The sequence below is a fragment of the Orycteropus afer genome, unplaced genomic scaffold (assembly GCF_000298275.1).
Source record: "Orycteropus afer afer isolate SDZICR_OR568_19922 unplaced genomic scaffold, OryAfe1.0 scaffold00010, whole genome shotgun sequence".
Classification (NCBI taxonomy): Eukaryota; Metazoa; Chordata; class Mammalia; order Tubulidentata; family Orycteropodidae; genus Orycteropus; species Orycteropus afer.
The window spans coordinates 21,130,470-21,151,205 of NW_006921597.1; the positions used below are offsets into that span (position 1 = coordinate 21,130,470).

General features: G+C 42.2%; 1 protein-coding gene across 1 annotated transcript in view; it reads right to left on the reverse strand.

Annotated features, from left to right (window-relative positions):
• The window catches only part of FAM102B (family with sequence similarity 102 member B), a 94,004-nt gene that overhangs the window by 19,369 nt on the left and 53,899 nt on the right, over window positions 1-20,736 (reverse strand). The window contains exon 5 of the mRNA XM_007949913.2: window positions 6,567-6,613. Coding sequence (XP_007948104.1) covers window positions 6,567-6,613 — 47 coding nt within the window. The remainder of the gene's footprint in view (window positions 1-6,566; window positions 6,614-20,736) is intronic.

Genomic DNA, 20,736 nt, shown 5'->3' on the forward strand with positions numbered 1-20,736 from the left:
TCAATGACATGAGACAAAGTATATGTGAACTGCTGTATGAAAAGTGAATTTACTCTGTAAATCTTCACCCAAATCCTAATTAAAAAAAACAAAAATAAAAAAAAACCATAGCCTAGGAAACCCTTGGGAGCAATCCTGCTCTGTCATATTCAGAGAGTTGCTATAAGTCACATTTAGCTCAACAAGACACAACGGGAACAGACTACTGGTAAAATTTCATGATTACTCCTGTTAGAAAATAATCACAATAGACTAGAGAAGTACACTATTGGGGCTGAAGAGTCACCTCACTCAAGGGAAAACTGACAAATTAGCTTAATCTAGGCAGCAGTTACCCATCCTCCTCACTAAACTGATGAGAACCAGCCTCGACATACTAGCAATATTCCCTCAGAAAAAAGCAAACAGGAATACGTTGTACAAATTCCTTACACCTTACAAATCCATTATTAGGCATGGCTGGGAGGTTTTTTTTTTTTTTTTTTAAAAAAAAAAGTTCTGTTCAGAGAACAAGATTTCCAAATATTTTGGTTTCCATTCAAGTATTTCTAGAGTTCTTTGTCCTCTTCCTTTCCAAAGAAGTGATAAAATATTTAGACAGGAAAAAAAAAAAAAATTGGTAGTAAATATTCCAAAAGCAAAACTAATATTTAAAAGAAATATTGGCCATTGCAGTGTAGTAAATTACTTTGTGTGGCTTTTCTACCCATAAGTCTTTGTAAACTCCAAGGTAGGATTTGCTATGAGCAACTGAGGAGCTCCTGATTGCTGAAGGTGTCCACCTGGAGTATTTCAGTTGGGAGTGGCACAATACAATGTTCTGGGAGGTGCCCACTTTCTCTCAGGTGCTTAGAGTTCTGATGCTGTGATTGGCTAGTTTAGCCACCCTGCCGGGCTCAAAAGGAGGCCTCATAGAGGTAGAACTCTGATTGCTGGCGGAAGAAGACGTGCTGCTGAAAGAGACATGCACCCCGGAAAGAGACACGTGCTGCTGGGAAAGAGACGCAAGAGACACGCATTGTAGAGTAAGGCACCCGAGGGACACGCACTGCTGGGGGAGAGACTCTGAGAGACTTGGTTGAGAGACGCTGGGCTGGGAGAGAGACTGAACGTTCTTCCTGAACTTGAATTGCAGCCTGGTGTTTCCCTAATAAACCCCATAATCCGTGAGTTCTGTGTGGCCACTGCAGCGAATTATCGAACCCAGAGGAGAGGTAGTGGGTGTTTTGGGAGGAACGGTTGGTGAAAGGGCTGGAGGGAGGCAGCATGTCTGGCCTTGCAGTAATAGGCCTTGTGCTATTGATGGTAATTCTGCCTTCCTCTTGTGGGATTAGAGAAGGTCAGAACATGTGGCCTCCTTGCCGTTTTTGCACCCATCCACAAAGGAAACAGCCTTAATTGGAACAACCAGAAACTCAAAGGAAAACCATGTCTGTTCTTCAAGGGGGAAATAGGTGATAAATGATATGACAAACTTTCTCCCATATTCACGATCTTTACCTGAGAGACCAAACATACTCAAAGCTCACTGCCGTCAAGTCGGATCTGACTCACAGTGACCCCTCCTTGGGTTTCCGAGGCAGCATCTCTATGGAAGTAGATTGATTGCCCAATCTTCCTTCTGAGGAGTGGCTGGTCGGTTTGAACCGCCAACCTTCCGGTAGCAGTCAAATGTTTTAGGCACTATGTCGCCAGAGCTCCTAAGAGACCAAATATAGTGCAGCAAAAATCGTTTGGTCCTAAGAGAGGAGGTAATAAAGAAAGCTGCCAGGAAATTATGGTTTGTGGTAAGGTAGTACAGGAAGGCTAAGTGACAGGAAAATGCACAAGCACAGTTTTAATCAAGAATTGATCTGTATTAAAATATATTTTTTTCATCTTTACAAGCAGTATGTAAGTAGAGAATTACACAGGCATTACTTTGTAAGTTATGGTAAGAGCTATTAAAAACATAAAATTGATGCAGAGGGAAGTTATATTTACTTTTCTAAATATCTTTTTCACAGATATTTAAGATCTAATGAACTTTCATTTTCAATTATTAAGTGTCTTCAAGACTGGTGATAGGCAATGCTAGTGCTTTTATCCCTTCAGCTCACTCCCCTACTGAGAAGCCTTTTGTATACTATTCTTATTGCCTCTCTCCTTAAACCTCTACCTCTATTTTCCCCATCTTGGCTCTTAATGATCACTTTGGTTCCAATTCATTAAGAAATCAGGAGCAATTAGAAGAGAACTTCTGTATGCTTCTACGTCTTATATACCCAGCTACTTGCATCTGCAGCCATGTTCTCTGCCTTCATCTGATTCCAATGGATAAACTGGGTACCAGATCCCTTCCCTTTTGACAATCCAAGGACACTGTTCTAGCAATTATCCCTTTTCTTTTGCATCATCAATTTCTCCCTCTCTATGGACCATTTTCATCAGTATACAAATCTACTATAATGTCTTCTATCTTAAAAACAACAAAAAACCTTCCTTGACTCCTAAACTATGTGCATGTGCACGTATACAGACAGGCTGTACTCTAAATCCCATCCTGAGACTGCTAGCGAAGGACTTTATTATCTGCTATGACTGCACTGCACACACAAAGACATTTTACAAAGTGTTGGCAATTGAAAGCTGATACTTTATAGAATGTAAACAGAAACTAAGAGAAATAGGTTACTTATAGAAAGCAAACAGTAAACAACAGAAAAAGATCTGAGGTGAACTTCTGCAATGCAGTGAATTGCTTAATGGGCCCTTTAGCCACAGTCCTTCATTTTGTGATGTACTGTAAATTCTAGCTTTTATGTTTGTGGCTATGGTTCCATTTTGGGGTTAGTTGTCTGCTGCATTGATGAGGAAGGATAGGAGTGGGATATATCTTGAGTCTTGCCTTGCTGGAGGGTTTGACTCAACTCACCACCTTTAGTTTCCTTGAGGGTCTATGTGTGAATGTTCTGACAAATTTCACTTTCTTGCTCTGGATCCTGCATTTAGTTTGTCGACATCTCAACCCCAGACCTGAGATAGCAGCTAGTTGTCTGACTTGCTGATTTGGGTTCATCAACCCCTGCAACTACATGAGTGAGGAGAATATTCCAGATCAATGCCTGACCCAGGGATTTGGGACTTGCTAGCCTTCATCACCATTTCCTTGGCAGTTTGTGAGTTCTGTGACACATTATAACCAAATACGGAACCCTAAGATGGGAGGGAGAGTACTGAGGGGAGGAGGAGCTGATGTTAGAAATGATGGAGTAGCACAGCAGTTTGGAAAAGTTGGACATCTGGGACATATTTAACCTGTGCCTCATAGGGGCCAGGCTTGTACTGGTCCTTCTAAAATAAATTATTTGAGCAACTTTTATAGGCAACCCCTGTGATAGTTACGGCTGTGTCAACTTGGCTGGGCCTGGTTGAGTGGCTGGGAAGCTGGTGGTAGTTACTCCCCATGATAAGAGTTGCAATCAACTCCATGGGGGGATCTACCACAAGCAGTTGAGTAGCTGCTTTAGGGATGTGGTCTGCTTCCTGTATATAAAAAACAGCCTTGGGAATAGTCTCAGTCTTTTGGCCTATTTGAACTCTGCAAGTAGCCACGTTGTTGTTCAATAGCCTGCTGTGCCCTGCCAATCCTGGGACTTCATCTGGAGTTGAATTAGTGGCCTGCCATGTTGTTTAGTAACATTGGGACTGACTTTACTTGTCAGACTTGGGTTTGTCAGCCTCAGCAGCCAGCAGTCGTCCAAGCGAAGAAAAGCCTCCAGCTTCAATGGGCTGGAAGCAGGAGGCAGAGCTGAAGCTCAAGGTTGAGAGGCTTTCACCCAGCCTGTAGAACCTGGCACTCTGAACTTAGACTCAAAGCCTCCAAAATTATAAAAAAATAAACTCCTGTTTGTTCAAGCCATCCCATTTGCGATATATTCCTGTCAGAGTGGCACTAGGTAACCAAAACAACCCCTGTATGGTGTATGCCCAAGCCTCTGTGGGAAACTTCTCAGCCCTCTCAGGACTGACTTCCTCTTGGTCTTAGTGTTACAGTTCTCAGCATAGTTGGGGCATCTGCTGCTGCCAACAGCAAGCCAACGTGGCCTCCAGGCTGTTGTTTACTCTGTTTGGACATCTGCCTACACGGACTGTGGCTACTTCCCCCTTATGAGGCACCCAACTAAGATGGCAACCTGCCAAGAGGTGCCCAGTTCTGCTCTGTGGATCGACTCTTCCCACCACGGCCATCTACTCTGTGGGCCGACTCACCCACCATTGTCATCCTGACCACTCTCTTTACCACTGGGCCTCTTGCCAGTGGCTCTGCTGCTGTGCCCCTTCTGGGCCTCTTCTGTGTTATCAGATCAGTGTTACAACTTTTGAGCTTTTTTATTTCACTTTATTACAGCTCTTTCATTTGGGTCTTAGAGGCTTTCAGTACAGAGGCCCTGGCTCCAAAGGACACACTCTTTCTGTGTTCTTTTTCATCAGGAGTTCCCTCAAAAAATCTCTGTGAGATTGGTAATTATACAGGAAAACTGTCAATTTCAAGCCATAGCTTTCCTAGTAGGATCATAAATTGATCAGTTCCTTCAGTGGATTGTAAACCAATCAACCTTACTGGGTGGACTGCAACCATCTTAGGTGGACAGCACACCAACCAATGCTTATAAGCTGCCTAAGCAGAAAGCACATAGAACAATCGTGTGGCAGATTGTGGCCCAACCACTCATTGTGGGAAAACTACAAACCCAGAGCCAGAAAGACCACATAAAAGAAACCAATTGTACCATAATCCCATATCCTCTTTTTATTTATGATCTAATTGCTCTGTTCCTTTTTGTAGCAAAATTCCTCATTAAGAATTATTTATATGATTTCCAATTTTTCTCCTTTAGACTCTCTTTAACCCACTCCAAAAAGGCTTTACACTAAGAGCATTCTATACTGCAAAATCCAAAGGTCAATTCTCAGCTCTCGTCTTCTGTGGACTATTTCAGTAGTATATGACATGAAACAATTCATTCACTTGGTTTTCAGGACAGCATTCTTCTTTGGTTCTCTCTTCCTATCTCACTGGTTGGTCCTTTGCTGGCTCTTCCCCAATTCCCCAACTTCTTACAATGAAGTGTGTCACACCTCAGTCTGTGGACCTCTCCTCTTCTCTATCTATACTCATTCCCTACATCATTTCATCAAGTCTTGTCTTATGGCTTTAGTTACCATCTATGTGCTGATGATGCCATGATTTCAAAATGTATCTCTAGTCACGTTCTCCCTAATCAACTCCACACTGATAAATCCAACTGCCTTCTTGACATGTCCAGCTCGGTGTTTTAACAGAGACCTCAAACTTACCATGTCCAAAACTCAAGCTCCCAACTTTGTTCCTCTTGTAGACTTTCTCATCTCAATAAATTGAAATACCATTCTTCTACTTATTCAAAGAGCACTGGTGGCATAGTGCCTAAGGCACTTGACTGCTAACCAGAAGGCTGGCGTTTCAAACCCACCAGCCATTCCTCAGAAGGAAGACTGAACAACCTACTTCTGTAGTGATACTGCCTCAGAAACCCAAGGAGGGGTCACTACAAGTCAGATCCAACTTGATGGCAGTGAGTTTTAGGAGCTCTGGTGGCACAGTGCCTAAGGCATTTGACTACTAACCAGAAGGCTGGTGGTTCAAACCCACTACCCAGCCACTCCTCGGAAGGAAGGCTGGGCAATCTACTTCCGTAGAGATACTGCTTCAGAAACCCAAGTAGGGGTCGCTATGAGTTGGGACCAACTCAAGGCCAGAATCCTTCAGGTCATTCTGTACTCATACAAGCCAGGTCCAAGGTACCATCATTTCTTGCTTGGATTATTAGAACAGTCTCCTAATTCATCTCCCCATTTCTGCCTTTGCCCCCTTTATTGCTCCCACACATTGTTTATTCTCTACTTACCAGTCATTAATTTTACTTTTCTGCTCAAAATCCCTCAGTAGCTTTCTATCTCAATCAGAATATAAGTGGAAGACCTTATTATAATTGGCCATAAGATTCTGTATCATCTGACCTCATCTCCTATCATCCTCCTCCTCATTCACTCTGCTCTAGACACACTGGTGTCCTTGCAGCTACTTAAACAGGCCAAGCATACTCTTTCCTCAAGACCTTTGTCCTTGCAGCCTCTACCTTGAATGCTCTTCTCCCAGATATCTGCATGGTTTGCTTCCTACCACCTTCAAGTCTCTGCTCAAATGTCATCTCTACCACAGAGGCCTTCCCTGATTACACTATATAAAATAGTAACACTTTCCCCAACTGTGGCCCTCTTACCATAATGCTTTATTTTTCTCAACACTAGTCCCCATTTTTCTATTTTTTCCCACAGATCTATACCTTAAGTAATTCAGAGAGTAAAAGGTTCATTTGGTAATAATAACTTCTGTGAGGGTCAAGTCAGTCTCCCAGGAAATGGACCATCTCTTCGCTGGTATTGGACTCTACACACTATAAAATATTAATATAGAAACTTTAAACAACTAAATTGCTATTCTGTTTTCAGAAAAATAACCCATTTTGGAGGCATCAACTTACGTTTTAAAACACGGGTCACCAGACATTAGCTGCATGCTGATCAAAACCTATACATAAGAAAAACAAATAGCATCATTAAAATGGATCTCTTGAGAGAAGCCATGTTCCGCTAATATATGCATCCTCCACAGCATCCATTCCAGTATTTTCTGTTTAAAAAACATCAAATAAAATGATTATCGAAATGGTAACATCCAGTATTAAATTACTGCTTTGTACATGGATTATAAATAATTTTTTTACGTTAAAAACCCTGTTAGCACAAAAAATGAGAGTAGAAAAGACAGAAACAAAGAACAAAGTGCTTCACCAGGAATAATCCTGTGGGAGTGTGGCTGTGCTGATCTAGTCGATCTGTCTTTACTCCCAGATTCCTGTGGCGCTTAAGTGTCTGGTACTATTTCCTTCCAGCCTGCTGTTCTGATGCCTCAAAGGATGCCTGCTGTTTCCAACAGTGGAATGCTCCTGGCCTTTGCTCTAGTTATAGAGCAGGGTTTAACATTTTTCTAACACTTTCTGAATTGCTGCTGTTCTTTAGTTATTGGCTGCCTTTCAACAATCAGCTAGCCATGGGATCTTACCATGTTCCTACGGGAATAATAATGATAATGGTAGTAATGACAACATTAACAACAATCATGATTTGAAAATTTATTATGTGCCAGGCATAAGGTGTTTTATATGCATTATTTCATTTCATCTTCAATAATCCTGAGATGGGAGATTCTTTCCTGTTATGCTCAAAGGTCCCAGAGTGGTATGAATGGTCTGCACTCAGCTAGTAACCCAAAGGTTGGCTGTTTGAAGCCACCCAGTGGCACCATGGAAGACCAGGCCGGAAAAGCGGCTTCTATGAAGATTACAGCCAACCAGACACTGGAGCCTACAGAGTCTCTCCAAGTGAATACACAAACAGATACCTCGTTTTGTGCTCAGGGAGACTAAATGATATTTTCCAGGTTGGCTATCTGGAAAAAGGCAGAGCTGGGATCTGAACCCAAGACTGCATAAAACAAAAGCTCATGGTCTCAATGAGTATCAGGCTGTTTATATTAGTATATGTTTACTACCTAATGGCTAACATAACGTGGTTATTCTTACATAACCCCATTTCATTCTTGTATCTTTACTCTACTACATGTCTCCATTACTATCTTTTTTTTTTTTTTCTTTTTTCCTTACCTGCCAATTTATCAAATGACCTATATGTATTGTGCTGGTTTCTCTATCATTTCTTCTTTCATAGGACCCTACAATCTGGTTTACAACTCCATCAAAATAGCACTCTTAAATGTCTCAGGAAGAAGGTAGATATGGCACTAAAGTTGAAAAAAAAAAAAAGTTTTGTACTGAAGTATAGTAGAGAGTGAGACAGTGGTTGGAGGAGATGAGAAGTGTTTTTGTTTTTTAAATATGAGAGATACCAGAGCTGTTTGTTTATATGTTGATGAGGATGGTTCATTAGAGGGAGAGATGATTAGGAGGGGGATCAACTCAAGGGGCACAGGTCTTAATTAGGTAAGCTTTGGATTCTAGAACCCAAGAGGAAGGATTGATTTCTCACAGGAAGAACAGCATTTCATCCATTTTAACAGGAGGCAAAACGGAGGATAAGGCTGTAGAGGCAATTTGAGCTTAATGGCTTCTGTTTTCCCAATAAAAGACAAAATGAGGTCATTAACTGAGAGCTACAGTAGTATTAGAAGGATATGAGGAGAAACAAAGTTAGAGATCTACATAAATGGAAGAACATCCCATGCTCGTGGATAGGAAGATTGAACATTATGAAAATGTCAATTCTACCCAAAGCAAGCTATACATTCAATGCAATCCCAATCCAGATCCCATAAACATTCTTTGTTGTTGTTGTTGTTGTTATGTGCCGTCGAGTCGGCCCCGACTCATAACGACCGCTCCTTGGGTTTCCGAGGCAGTATCACTACGGAAGTAGGATTGCCCAACCTTCCTTCCGAGGAGTGGCTCAACATTCTTTAGGGATATGGAAAAACCAATCATTAACTTTATATGGAAAGGAAAGAGAACTCAGATAAGCAAAGCACTATTGAAGAAGAACAAAGTAGGAGGTCTCACACTACCAGATCTCAAAACCTACTATACAGCCACAGTAGTCAAAACTGCCTGATATTGGTTTAATGACAGATACATAGACCAATGGAATAGAATTGAGAACCCAGAAATAGATCCATTGACCTATGGTCAGCTGATCTTTGATAAAGGGCCAAAATCCATTAATGGGGAAGAGAATGTTTGTTTAATAAATGGTACTGGCAAAACTGGAGATCCATTTGCAGAAAAATGCAACAAGATCTGTACCTCACACCATACACAAAAATGAACTCCAGATGGATCAAAGACTTAAATGTGAAACCCAAAACTATAGAGTTCCTCAAGGAAAAGCTAGGGGCAAATTTAGGGGCCCTAATATATGGCATAAATAGACTATGAAGCATAACTCAAAATGTACAAACAGCAGAAGAGAAACCAGATGATTGGGACCTTCTAAAAATTAAATTTTTGTGTGCTTCCAAAGACTTCTCCAAAAGAGTCAAAAGAGAACCTACAGATTGGGAAAAAATATTTGGTAATGACATCTCTGATAAGGGACTTATCTCCAGAATTTATAGAACACTCCAACACCTCAATAACAAAAAGACAAACAGTCCATTAAAAACTGGGCAGAAGACATGAATAGACACTTCACCGAAGAGGATATTCAAGCGGCCAACAAACATATGAAGAAATGCTCACGATCATTAGCTATTAGAGAGATGCAAATCAAAACAACAATGAGGTACCACCTTGCTCCAGCACTAGTAGCAAAATTCAACGAGACAGAAAATAACAAATGCTGGAGAGGATGTGGAGAGATTGGGACTCTCATATACTGCTGTTGGGACTGTAAAATGGTACAACTATTCTGGAAAGCAGTATGGTGATTCCTTCAAAAGTTGGAACTAGAAATACCATTTGACCCAGCTATTCCATTACTAGGTATATATCCTAAAGAAGTGAGAGCCAGGACAAGAACAGATATATGTACACCCATGTTCATCATGGCACTATTTACAATAGCCAAAAGATGTAAACAACCTAGGTGTCCATCAAATGAGGAATGGATACCCAAACTATGGTATATACACACAATAGAATACTATGCAACCCTAAAGAATAATGCAGAATCGGCAAAACACCGCATAACGTGGATGAACTTGGAGGACATTATGCTGAGTGAAATAAGTCAATCACAAAAGGACAAATATTGTATTAGTCCGTTATTGTAAAAGTTAAGGAAATGTTTATCTACACAAGGACATTTTATTTGTTGGTTACCAGGGATGGGAGGGGTGGGTAGGGAATACTGTTAGATAGATAGAGATAAGTTTTGATTTGGGTGAAGAGAAGGGCAATGTACCAAATGGGAGTGATCAATATAGTGGCATGGAGGAAGAGAAAGAGAGAGGTACATGTGAAGTACAGACAACAAAGATGAACCCTTTTGCTCATATAGTACGGCGTAGTCAGTGAAGGCAAACATGGGTATATTGGTGGATAGATGGGTGGACAGGCTGAACTATTAGGTATGTCTATGAAGGGGGAGTGTACCCAAGAACATATATAGGGTTGGCAGACAATGGTCCTATATCTTTATGTGTATGATCTGAATTCCCAGATGTATAGTGGAGCTGACAAGGGGCAAGGTTGTAGTCACTGCTTGGTAACAGCCAGCCACCCAGAGGGACCGAGGAGTTGAACCTGCGGGCTCGGGACCATAGTTGCAGAGGACATCAAGCTCAATTGGCATAACATACTACACAAAATACTGTTCCACCTCCTACTGTGGCGAGTAGCGACTAGGATCTTAAAAGCTTGCAAGCTGCTATCTAGATGCAACGATGGGTCTCTCCTCATCCAGAGCCAAGAAGAATGAAGAAAACTGAAAATTTATGGAAACAATTAGTCCTAGCAACTGGTATACCATCCGATCTGCAGCCTATATGACTATGAGACCAGAAGAATTAGATGGTGCCCGGCTACTACTATCAACCACTTGGAAGAGGATCTATGTAGGAGATCCTAGAAAGACAGGGAGAACAATGTGGAACAGAACTCAAAATCATTCTGAAAAAAAAAAAAAAGGTGGTGACCAGGTTTGCTGGCCCGATAGAGCCCGGTGGAACCACTGAGACTATGGCCCCTAGCTTCCCTTCAAGTCTGGAATTGAACACACGCCTGTGGCTTCCAGGCAACCACAGACAGGCACATGAGTTGAAGATTTACCTGAGGTAGATACACTCCTTGGAGAGAACAAGCATGGGAGAAAGAAGGGCTGCTTATGCACAGGGAGACAGCTCAGGGGGCAGGAGTACATGGAGGAATGGACACAGGGAAGAGGTAACTATTGGGAGGAAGTAGGAGGGGAGATGTTGCAGTGTGGTAAATTGTGGTCAATGCATGATACAAAGTGTATGTGAACTGCTGTATGCAAAGTGTATTTGCTCTGTAAATTTTCACCCAAATCACAATAAAAAGAACAGAAGAATAATATCTAGGAAAGTGGGAAAGGAAGCTTAAAAAGGAAGTAGAATACCATTGCTGGATGGTGGTGAGCATGACTTCAGTCACACCAGGTACTTTGGTTTTGAGATCTCTAGCAATGTTCAATGACCTGGAGAAGACAGCTGAGTTCAACTGGGACTGGGGATGACTCAGAGGAAAGCAATGGGGGGAGGCAGAGACAAAACATAAAGGAATAATTTTGAGCATTATTACTATAGATCATGGACTCTAAGCTGGTTAGAGAGGGAAGTGAAGGCAAGTGAAGAGGGGGCTGACAGTGAGACTGGCAGGGTTAAATACAGGTAAGTGATTAGCAGACCAAGAAGGCTGGAAGCATTAAGAGATAGTGGTAGGAGACAGGACAGTGATAGTGGAGTTTCCAGCTTTTATTCATAGTCATTTTTCCTTTTTCTATTAGATAATTTATCGTCATAGGGTAATCTAAGTAAAATACAGAAAAAAATTTATTCAGTGAGTTTTACTAGGTGCCAGGTACTTTAAAACCAAACTCACTACCATTGAGTCGGTTCTGACTCATAGTGAACCCCACTGGGTTTCCAAGGTGGTAAATCTTTACGGAAGTAGACTGCCCATCTTCCTCCCATGGGATGGCTGGTGGGATTGAACTGCCAACCTTCTGGTTAACAGTCAAATACCTTATGCATTGTATCACCAGAGCTCCAGGTACCTTACAAACATTTTTTCATCTTGTCTCATTTAATATTCTCAACAACTCTATGAAGTATATATTATTATCTCTGTGATCACTACAGTAGATAACTTCTGATGGCATTTGGTAACAATCGGGCAGATGCCCAGAGGTGAGGTCCACCCACTACTTCACTAGTTATAAAAGAACTCAGTGACTTCTACATCCCCACCACAGTCACTCTGGAAACCACTTTTTAGGAGCTATAAGCATTTCAAGGTATTCATTAAACTCCTTCTTCTCAATGAGCCCTTATGCTATAGTGGCTATGTGTATTCGTCCCTGTACTTTGAACCAACGAGAAACATCTTAGGATCACAAAGGTGACATCTGTTACTTTTCACTGCATTTGTGATTTGAATAATTTTTCCTCCTAAGTAGTTGCCTTAGTTCTGGAGAGGAGCAAAATTAGTGAAGCCTATCTATATAACTCTATGAACAAGAGATTTATTCCAAGGGAATGGCTCACACAATTGTGGATTTGGGCAAGTCCCAAATCCATTGGGTATCAGACTGGAGTCTTCTCTTGACTCACATGGTAGCAGGGGCTGTGTTCTGACAGAAATATACCACAAATGGGATGGCTTTAACAAATAGGAGTTTATTCTCACAATTTGGAGGCTTTAAGTCCAAGTTCAAAGTGCCAAGCTCTAGGGGCTGCGTGAAAGTCCCTCAACCTTGGGGTCCAGCTATGCCTCCTGCTCCTGGCCCACTGGAGCTAGAGGCATTTCTTCACTCAGACAGCTGCTGGCTCCTGAGGCTGAGAAGCCCCAAGGTTGACAAGTAAAAAGGCACAGTCCCAATGTTATCAAACCACACAGCAGGCCATTAAATTAACTTAAGTCCATTGTAAGTCCCAAGGTCAGCAGAGGATGGCAGGCTGCTGAGCAAGGACATGGCTACATGCAGGGTCCAAGCGTGCCATAGGCTAGAGACCATTCCCAAAGCTTCTCCTTATATACAGGAAGCAGACCACATACCCAAAGGCAGCCACTCAGCTGCTCACAGTAGATTCCACCATGGAGTTGATTACTAGTCTCATCATAGGAAATACTACATCCAGCTGCCCAGCCACTCAACCAGGCCCAGCCAAGTTGACACACAAATATAACCACCACAGGCTGACTAACCCAAAATTAGCAGGTCAGATGGCAGGGTGCTGGCTCATGTCCCAAGAGCTGGAGGTCAGAGGATGATGAGTAGGATGTGGGACTGAGAGAGGGTAAGTTTTGCTAGAACATCAATATATACTGGATGCAGGCCACACTTCCAAAGTAACTCCCCTTTCAACTGACTGGTTGTTCACATCAGACCACAAAATGAAGGATGATTACATTTGCCAAACCAATGAGAATCAGTGCCTAGCCAACTTGACACAACCTTAACCATCACAGTCCACCCCTTGTCAAACTGGCACCCGTACACATCTCCTTACATCCTACGTAATCTCTAAAAAAAGACAATTATAAAGTCATACTTTTCCTTAACAAGATACAACTAACATGCATAAAACTGAAAACATTAGCTCTGTGTACATCTTATATTTTATAGTAAGTAATGGAATAAAGGAGGGAAGAAAATAAAGATATCTGCCATACACTCACACACACATACACACATATATATACACGTATATACACATACATAAGGAGGTCTGGTGGCATAGTGCCTAAGGCATTTGACTACTAACCAGAAGGCTGGAGGTTCAAACCCCCCAGCCACTTCATGGAAGGAAGACTGGGCAATCTACTTCTGTAAAGATTCATCGCCTTGGAAACCCAAAGGGGGTCGCTACTTGATGGCAGTGAGTTTAGGTTTTTTGGCTTTATATGTACACATGCACATATAACAAAGCAAAAAAGGAATACTAAGAACAATTATAGTCCTCGTTTCTGGGATCAGTGCAGGAAATCCTAGATAGTGTGAGAGAAGAATGTGGAACAAAACTCAAGATCCTAAAAAAGACTAGGTTTACTGGTCTGATAGAGCCTGGTGAGACCCCTGAGATTATGGCCCCTTGTTACCCTTTAGGTCTGGAATTGAACTCACTCCTGTGGCTTCCAGCCAAACAACAGACAGGCATATAAGGTGAACATTTACATCAGGTAGATACGCTCCTTAGAATGATCAATCATGGGAGAACAGAAGAGCAATATTTGCAGTAATGCACAGGAAAGAAGGACACAGGGAAGAGGTAACTACAGGGAGAAAGTGGGAAGAGAGCTGTGGGGAAATGCAGTCAATGTCATGAAACAAAATGTGTATGAACTGCTGTATGGAAAATGAATTTGCTCTGTTAACTTTCACCCAAATCATAAGAAAAATAAAATAATTACAGTCCTCATTTCTGCAACTGGTCACTTGGTTGCAGTTGATACTTAGAATTACCTTCTTTCACCATCCATTCAGTATTCCCTTCGCTTTCAGCAAGCACTTCAGCTGGTTATGGTTCTTTCCCTGTCGGGGTGACCCAAACCTTCATTCCTGAAGGGTCTGGGCCATTAGTAGTTACATTGGAACTGTGTTGCTGTAGTTTTCCACTGACTTTAACCATATGGCAGTACTAAGAGGCATCCTAAGGGATCTTTTGTATTCCAAACATATTCTTTACTTCCATTATCTAATGTCAATCTGATTTCCCCTTGGTAATAAAGACCAACCACACCAGCCAATATGGTAATCCCATCTTCATCTGTTGATCTAGAGGCATGAGGAGCCCAAAGTGGCCAGGCGACAATCTTAATTTCCAGTTCAGTGGAATCAGTATTATGTCTCCAAGTGGGAATATTCCTCCCTTTGGAATTAAGATCTCTAGAACTGCAGAGCACAGGGCCATAAGAATAGGAAGCAAAAATTTTGTAAGTGGGTCACTAGGGGTAATATGAGTGATGCCACTCTCACTGTACCCCTCAATTCCTAGACCCATGAATCCTGATTATAGGAGAAACAGCACCATATATCAGACACTGTTTTAGAGCACATAAAGCCTCCTAGAGAACACTGCCCCAAACATGCAAGGTAATGCCACCTAGCTGGTGCCATAACTGTGTCTTTAGAAAGCCATTCCAACACTCCATCAAGCCAGCTGCTTCAGGATGACAGGGAACATAGTAAGCTCAGTGAATTCCATGAACATGGTTCCATGAGCATGGGCTCACTGCTATGCTGTGAAGTGAGTCCTTTGATCCAAGGTAATGCTGTGTGGGATACCATGGTGGTGGATAAGGCATTCTATAAGTCCATATACAGTACTTTTGGCAGAAACACTACATGCAAGGAAGGCAAATCCATATCCAGAGTGTTTATTCCAGTAAGAACAAAATGATGCCCTTCCCATGACTGACATGGTCCAAGGTAATCAACCTGCCACCAGGTTGCTGGCTGATCACCCCAAGGAATGGTTCCATGTCATGGATTAACTGTTGGTCTCTACTGCTGGCAGAGTGGGCACTTAGCAGTGAATGTAGCCAAGTCAGCTTTGGTGAGTGGAAGTCCATGTTGCTGAGTCCACACATAATCTCTATTCCTTGCCACCATGACCACTTTGTTCACGAGCCCAGTGGGCACTGACAGGATTGGCTGGGGAAAGAGGCTGATTGGTATCCACAGAACATGTCATCCTACCTACTCAATTGTTAAAATCCTCTTCTGCTGAGGTCAGTCACCCTCTGGGGAGCATTCACATGAGACACAAATACTTTCACATCTTTGGCCCATTAAGAGAGGTCTACCCACATGCTGCTTCTCCATTTCTCCTTATCACCAATTTTCTAATCACCTTTTTTCCAAGTTCCTGATCATCTAGCAAAACCACTGGTCATAGCCCATGAATCAGAATATAATCATACATCTAGCAATCTCTCCTTCTAAGCAAGATGAATAACCAGGTGCACTGCTCAAAGTTCTGCCCACTGGGAGGATTTCCCTTCACCACTGTCCTTCAGGGAGGTCCCAGAAAGGAGCTATAGTACTACCGCTGTCCACTTCCAAGTGGTGCCTGTATACTGTGCAGAACCATCTGCAAGCCAGACAAGTTTTCCCTTCCTCAGCCAACTGATCATAAGGAACTCCCCATGAGGCCATAGGTGCAGACTCGGAGAACAAAAATGTGACAGGAGTGGGGAACACTTGGGCCATTTTCTCAGGTAACTTACTTGTGTCTTCAGGTCCTGCTCAAGCCCAATCTCATATATACCATTTCCATTTAACAATGAAATGCTGTTGTACATGTCTGACTTCGTGACTCTGTGGGTCAGATAACACCCAGCTGATGATGGGCAGCTCAGGCTACACAGTGACTCTGTGGTTCATGGTTAAGTGTTCAGTTTCTACTAAGGCCTAGTAACAAGTCAAAGCTGTTTCTCAAAAGGAGTAGTTATCTTGCAAAGGATAGCAGAGTTTTGTGCCAAAACACTAAAGGTCTCCACTGTGATTCACCAACAGAGGCCTGGCAAAGATTCTAAACAGCATCTCCATCTGCCACTAACACTTCAAGCACTGTTGGATCAGCCAGATCATATGTTCCAAGTGTCAGAGCAGCTTGCATGACAGCCTGAACCTGTTGCAGACCCTTCTCTTGTTCTGGGTCCCACTCAAAACTAACAGCTTTCTGAGTAACTTGATAAGTAGGTCAGAGTAACACAACCAAACGATGAATATATTGGCTCCAAAATTCAATGAGGTCTACCAGGTGTTGTGCCTCCTTTTTAGTTGTTCAGGGCCTCACCAGACCTACTGTGAGATGGACTAGAGATAAGACTCCATTAATAACCTGATGTCCATATGCCCCTACTGACTGGTGGGCCACAGTGACATTTTGGGTCTCCTAGAATTAGTGTCAGTTCAGAGTCAGTGTCTAGACAATCTCTGAAAAGTCTGGTTACAGTAGTCCCCCATTATCTGCGGTGGATATGTTCCAAGACCCCCAGTGGATGGCTGACATTGTGGATAGTATCCAACCCTATAAATAATAGGCTTTTTATATACATAGATAACCATGATAAAGTTTAATTTATAAATTAGCCACAGTAAGAGATTAATAACAACTAATAATAAAAAAGAACATTAAGCAAAATAAGCATTATTTGAGCACAAGTACTTTGATACCATGACAAGTGATCTGATAACCAAGATGGCTACAAAGTGACTAACAGGTGAATACAGCATGGATATGCTAGACAAAGGGATGATTCACGTCCTGAGAGGGACGGAGTGGGGTGATATGAGATTTCATTGCACTACTCAAAACGGTATCCAATTTAAAGCTCATGAATGGTTTATTTCTGGAATTTTCCCATTTAACAGTTTCAGACCACAGTTGACAGACTACATACATATGCTGAAACTCCAGAAAGTAAAGGCATGGATAAGGAAGGACTACTGTATTTCCTCTTCCCCAATGAACAATCTATCTTATAAAAGGCCATCGATTCCTTTGGAGAAAGTTAGGAGAAACAGTAAGTGTCAGTTTTTGGCACTTTAGTGGGGTTCTTCCTCAAGGGGACCCAACCTCCCCTTTGTTCATGGGGTTGTGGGTCTGAAAACTGGCTCAAGTCTGAGAATTTACTGAGAGGCTGTGACTCTCTATTTTGATGATTCAAGTTAGACTGTCATTCACTTGACCTAGAATTCTTCCACTTGTACTGATCAAGTAAATACGTAGTAAATTTCTCATTTATTTCACTCTGAGGGATATCAAGACTAAGTAGCCAATGCCTTAAGTCCACATGAGTCAGACTATTCTCATTACTGCTTTGACTCTGCTGTCCGTTATGGTAACCACACCCACCTTTTTTTGTTGATTAATTGTTGCCACTGGTCCCTACAACCAGAAGGTCCAATTGTCGTTGTTGTTGTTTGCTGTCGAGTCGGACCTGACTCATAGCGACCCCTCCTTGGGTTTCTGAGTCAGTATCACTACGGCAGTAGATTGCCCCATCTTTCTTCTGAGGAGTGGCTGGTGAGTTTGAACTGCCAGCCTCTGGTAGCAGTCAAGTGCCTTAGCCACTATGCTACCAGAGTTCCCATAGCCCCATTATAGTTAGGTGTCTTAATATAGTTTGGGCAGTTCCCATGTCAAATCTGACTTATATAAAATAGAAATCATACCAGTCTTTAAGGATGCTAGAGCTCTCTGCACAAACTTGTTCCTCACCATTGTGGTCAAAGGTGTGTCCTGTGGGCACTCCATGAGTGGATCTGTGGGCCCAACCAGATAAATCCACTCTAACATGCCAATTTTCCTAAGCCTTTGGATACTTTATTCTACAGTATACTAAAACAGCTCTGGCATTTCAACTTGATTTTGGTGTAGGTCACCACTTAACCGACATGCTTCAGTGAACCAACCAATAAACTATTAGATCATTTTCTAACCTCTTGAGCCAAAACACTGAATGAAGAATCTATGCTTAAACCCACTGCCATCAAGTTGATTTTGACTCATAGTGACTCTACAGGACAGAGTAGAATTGCCCAATAGAGTTTCCAAGGCTACAACTCTTTACAGAAGCAGACTGCCTCATCTTTCTCCCATGGAGCAACTGGTGGGTTTGAATTGGCGACCTTTTGATTAACAGCCAAATGCTTTAACCATTGTACCATCAGAGCTTCTGAATCTGTGCTTAGTGGACCTATATCATTAAACTCAGATTAATTCAACTTTATGTTTCTTGTCCCATTATCCCACAACTTTAATATTAATAGCCATTCCCATACATATTCCCCAGGTTTATGTTTGTATGTATCAGAAAAATCAAGCAGTTCTTTTGGGGTATAGTGTACTTCCTCCTTGGTCACAGTCCATACTTCACCTCTTGGGGACTTAAGTCTAGTTACAGGTCTAGAAGCAAAACTGGGTGGTGGGGGTAGGTCCCAGGGACACTCAACATCTTGTAAGGCATATACCTCAGGTGATGCCCCAGCTGCTGCCCCAGGTGATGTCAGACAAAGACTCTTCAGGTACATTTGAGGGAGAAAGGATAATCTTTTTACTGGGGAGGGCAGCTAAGCAGACAAAAATGGAATAATCTCTTCAGACTAGAGTAAGAGGACTGGTAGTGTTGGCAGGAGTGATTCAATGGAATTTAGGGACTCAATGTCCCCCAGTTTCCTGATTATCTGCCTATATGCCCCCATCCCAAGTTTCAGGATCCCATTTCCTCCCAATCAATGTCTTCACTTTCCTTTCAGATACCATTTGAGGTTGGGAATTCAATTGGTGGTATAATTTAGCCACTCTTATATTAAACTCTGGGTTTGGTTTTCAGCAATAACAGCTCTTTACTATAAGAGATAAGGCTTTCTTTCAGGGCACAAGTAGCAACTTTCAGGTCTTGTATGCAGCACTTGAGCTGTGACTCTGAATCTCTGAGCTCATCCTTTCTTTCACCACTTTTGTCTAGCCAAAAAGCCCAACTGACCAGCTTCCTCATATAGGCAGTCCCTGGGTTATGAACGTCAAACTTACGTACAACCCACAGTTATGAACTAACCCCTGCAAAGCCTATTATATTAAAAATTTGAGGGACACATAATGGTTCATAATAACAAACAGGTGGTGCATATAAAAATAATATCATTATTACTCTATTATTATGTTAAAGGTGTTTTAGTATATCTGGAAGTGTTTTAATATTTTTACACACAGAAAGATACAAACCCCAAAAAACCAAACTCACTGCCATTGAGTTGATCCCAACTCACAGAGACCCCTCCTTGGGTTTCCAAGACAGTATCTCTACGGAAGTAGATTGCCCCACCTTCCGAGGAGTGGCTGGTGGGTTTGATCTTCTAGGCTTCTGGTTAGCAGTCAAATGCCTTAACCACTACACCACCAGAGCTCCTAAAAAGGTACACTATACACTATACGGGAGCTCCGGTAGCATAGTGGCAAAGGCACTTGACTGCTAACCAGAAGGCTGGAGGTTCAAACCCACCAGTCACTCCTCGGAAGGAAGATGGGGCAATCTACTTCTGTAGTGATACTGCCTCGGAAACTCAAGGAGGGGTCGCTATGAGTCGGGTCCGATTTGACGGCACATAACAACAACAACAACAACAACAACAACATATACTATATAACAACAACAACAACAACATATACTATATACCTAGATAAACATTTGACTAACTGTTGTTAGATACAAACCACACCCAAGTGCTCCTACTTATGCACAAATTCTATTTAAAGACAGATTTAGGAAATGAACTTATTCCTAATTTAGGGATTGCCTGTAAGTCTCATTTTGACAAAACTATAGAGAAGTATCAAATATGCAATCACCCAGAGCCTTGACTGAGTATTTGATCCACTGACACTGATATTTTATGGATTTCTACTGCTACCTGCGACAGTTAAGGTTGTGTGTCAACTTGGCTGGACCATGATTCTGAGTGGTTTAAGCAGTTGTGGTGTGGTCATTCCCATGATGAGATCTGATGTATATGCTTTGAGTAGCTGATCAGTTGAAAGGGAGCTTTCTTAGGGGTATGGCCTGCTTCCAATAAATATATGGCCATTCTGGGAATATTTGGGACCTTCCTGTTGGTTCTGGATCCTGCTGTGCTGCCTGTGGATCTTGGGCTCATTAGTTCCTGCAGCTCCTTGAGTTGGGAAAAAACCTCCAACTTGACATATGGCCCATGAACTTGGGACTTGCCAGCCTCTATAGCTATGTGAGACATTTTCCTGAGATTAATACATATATGAGAGCTCTAGTAGCATAGTTCCCAAGGCACTTGACTAACCAGAGGCTGGTGGATCAAATCCACGAGCCACTTCTTGGAAAGAAGGTTGGACAATCTACTTCTGTAGTGACACTGCCTTGGAAACCCAAGGAGGGGTGGCTATGAGTTGGGTCCGACTCGACGGCACATAACAAC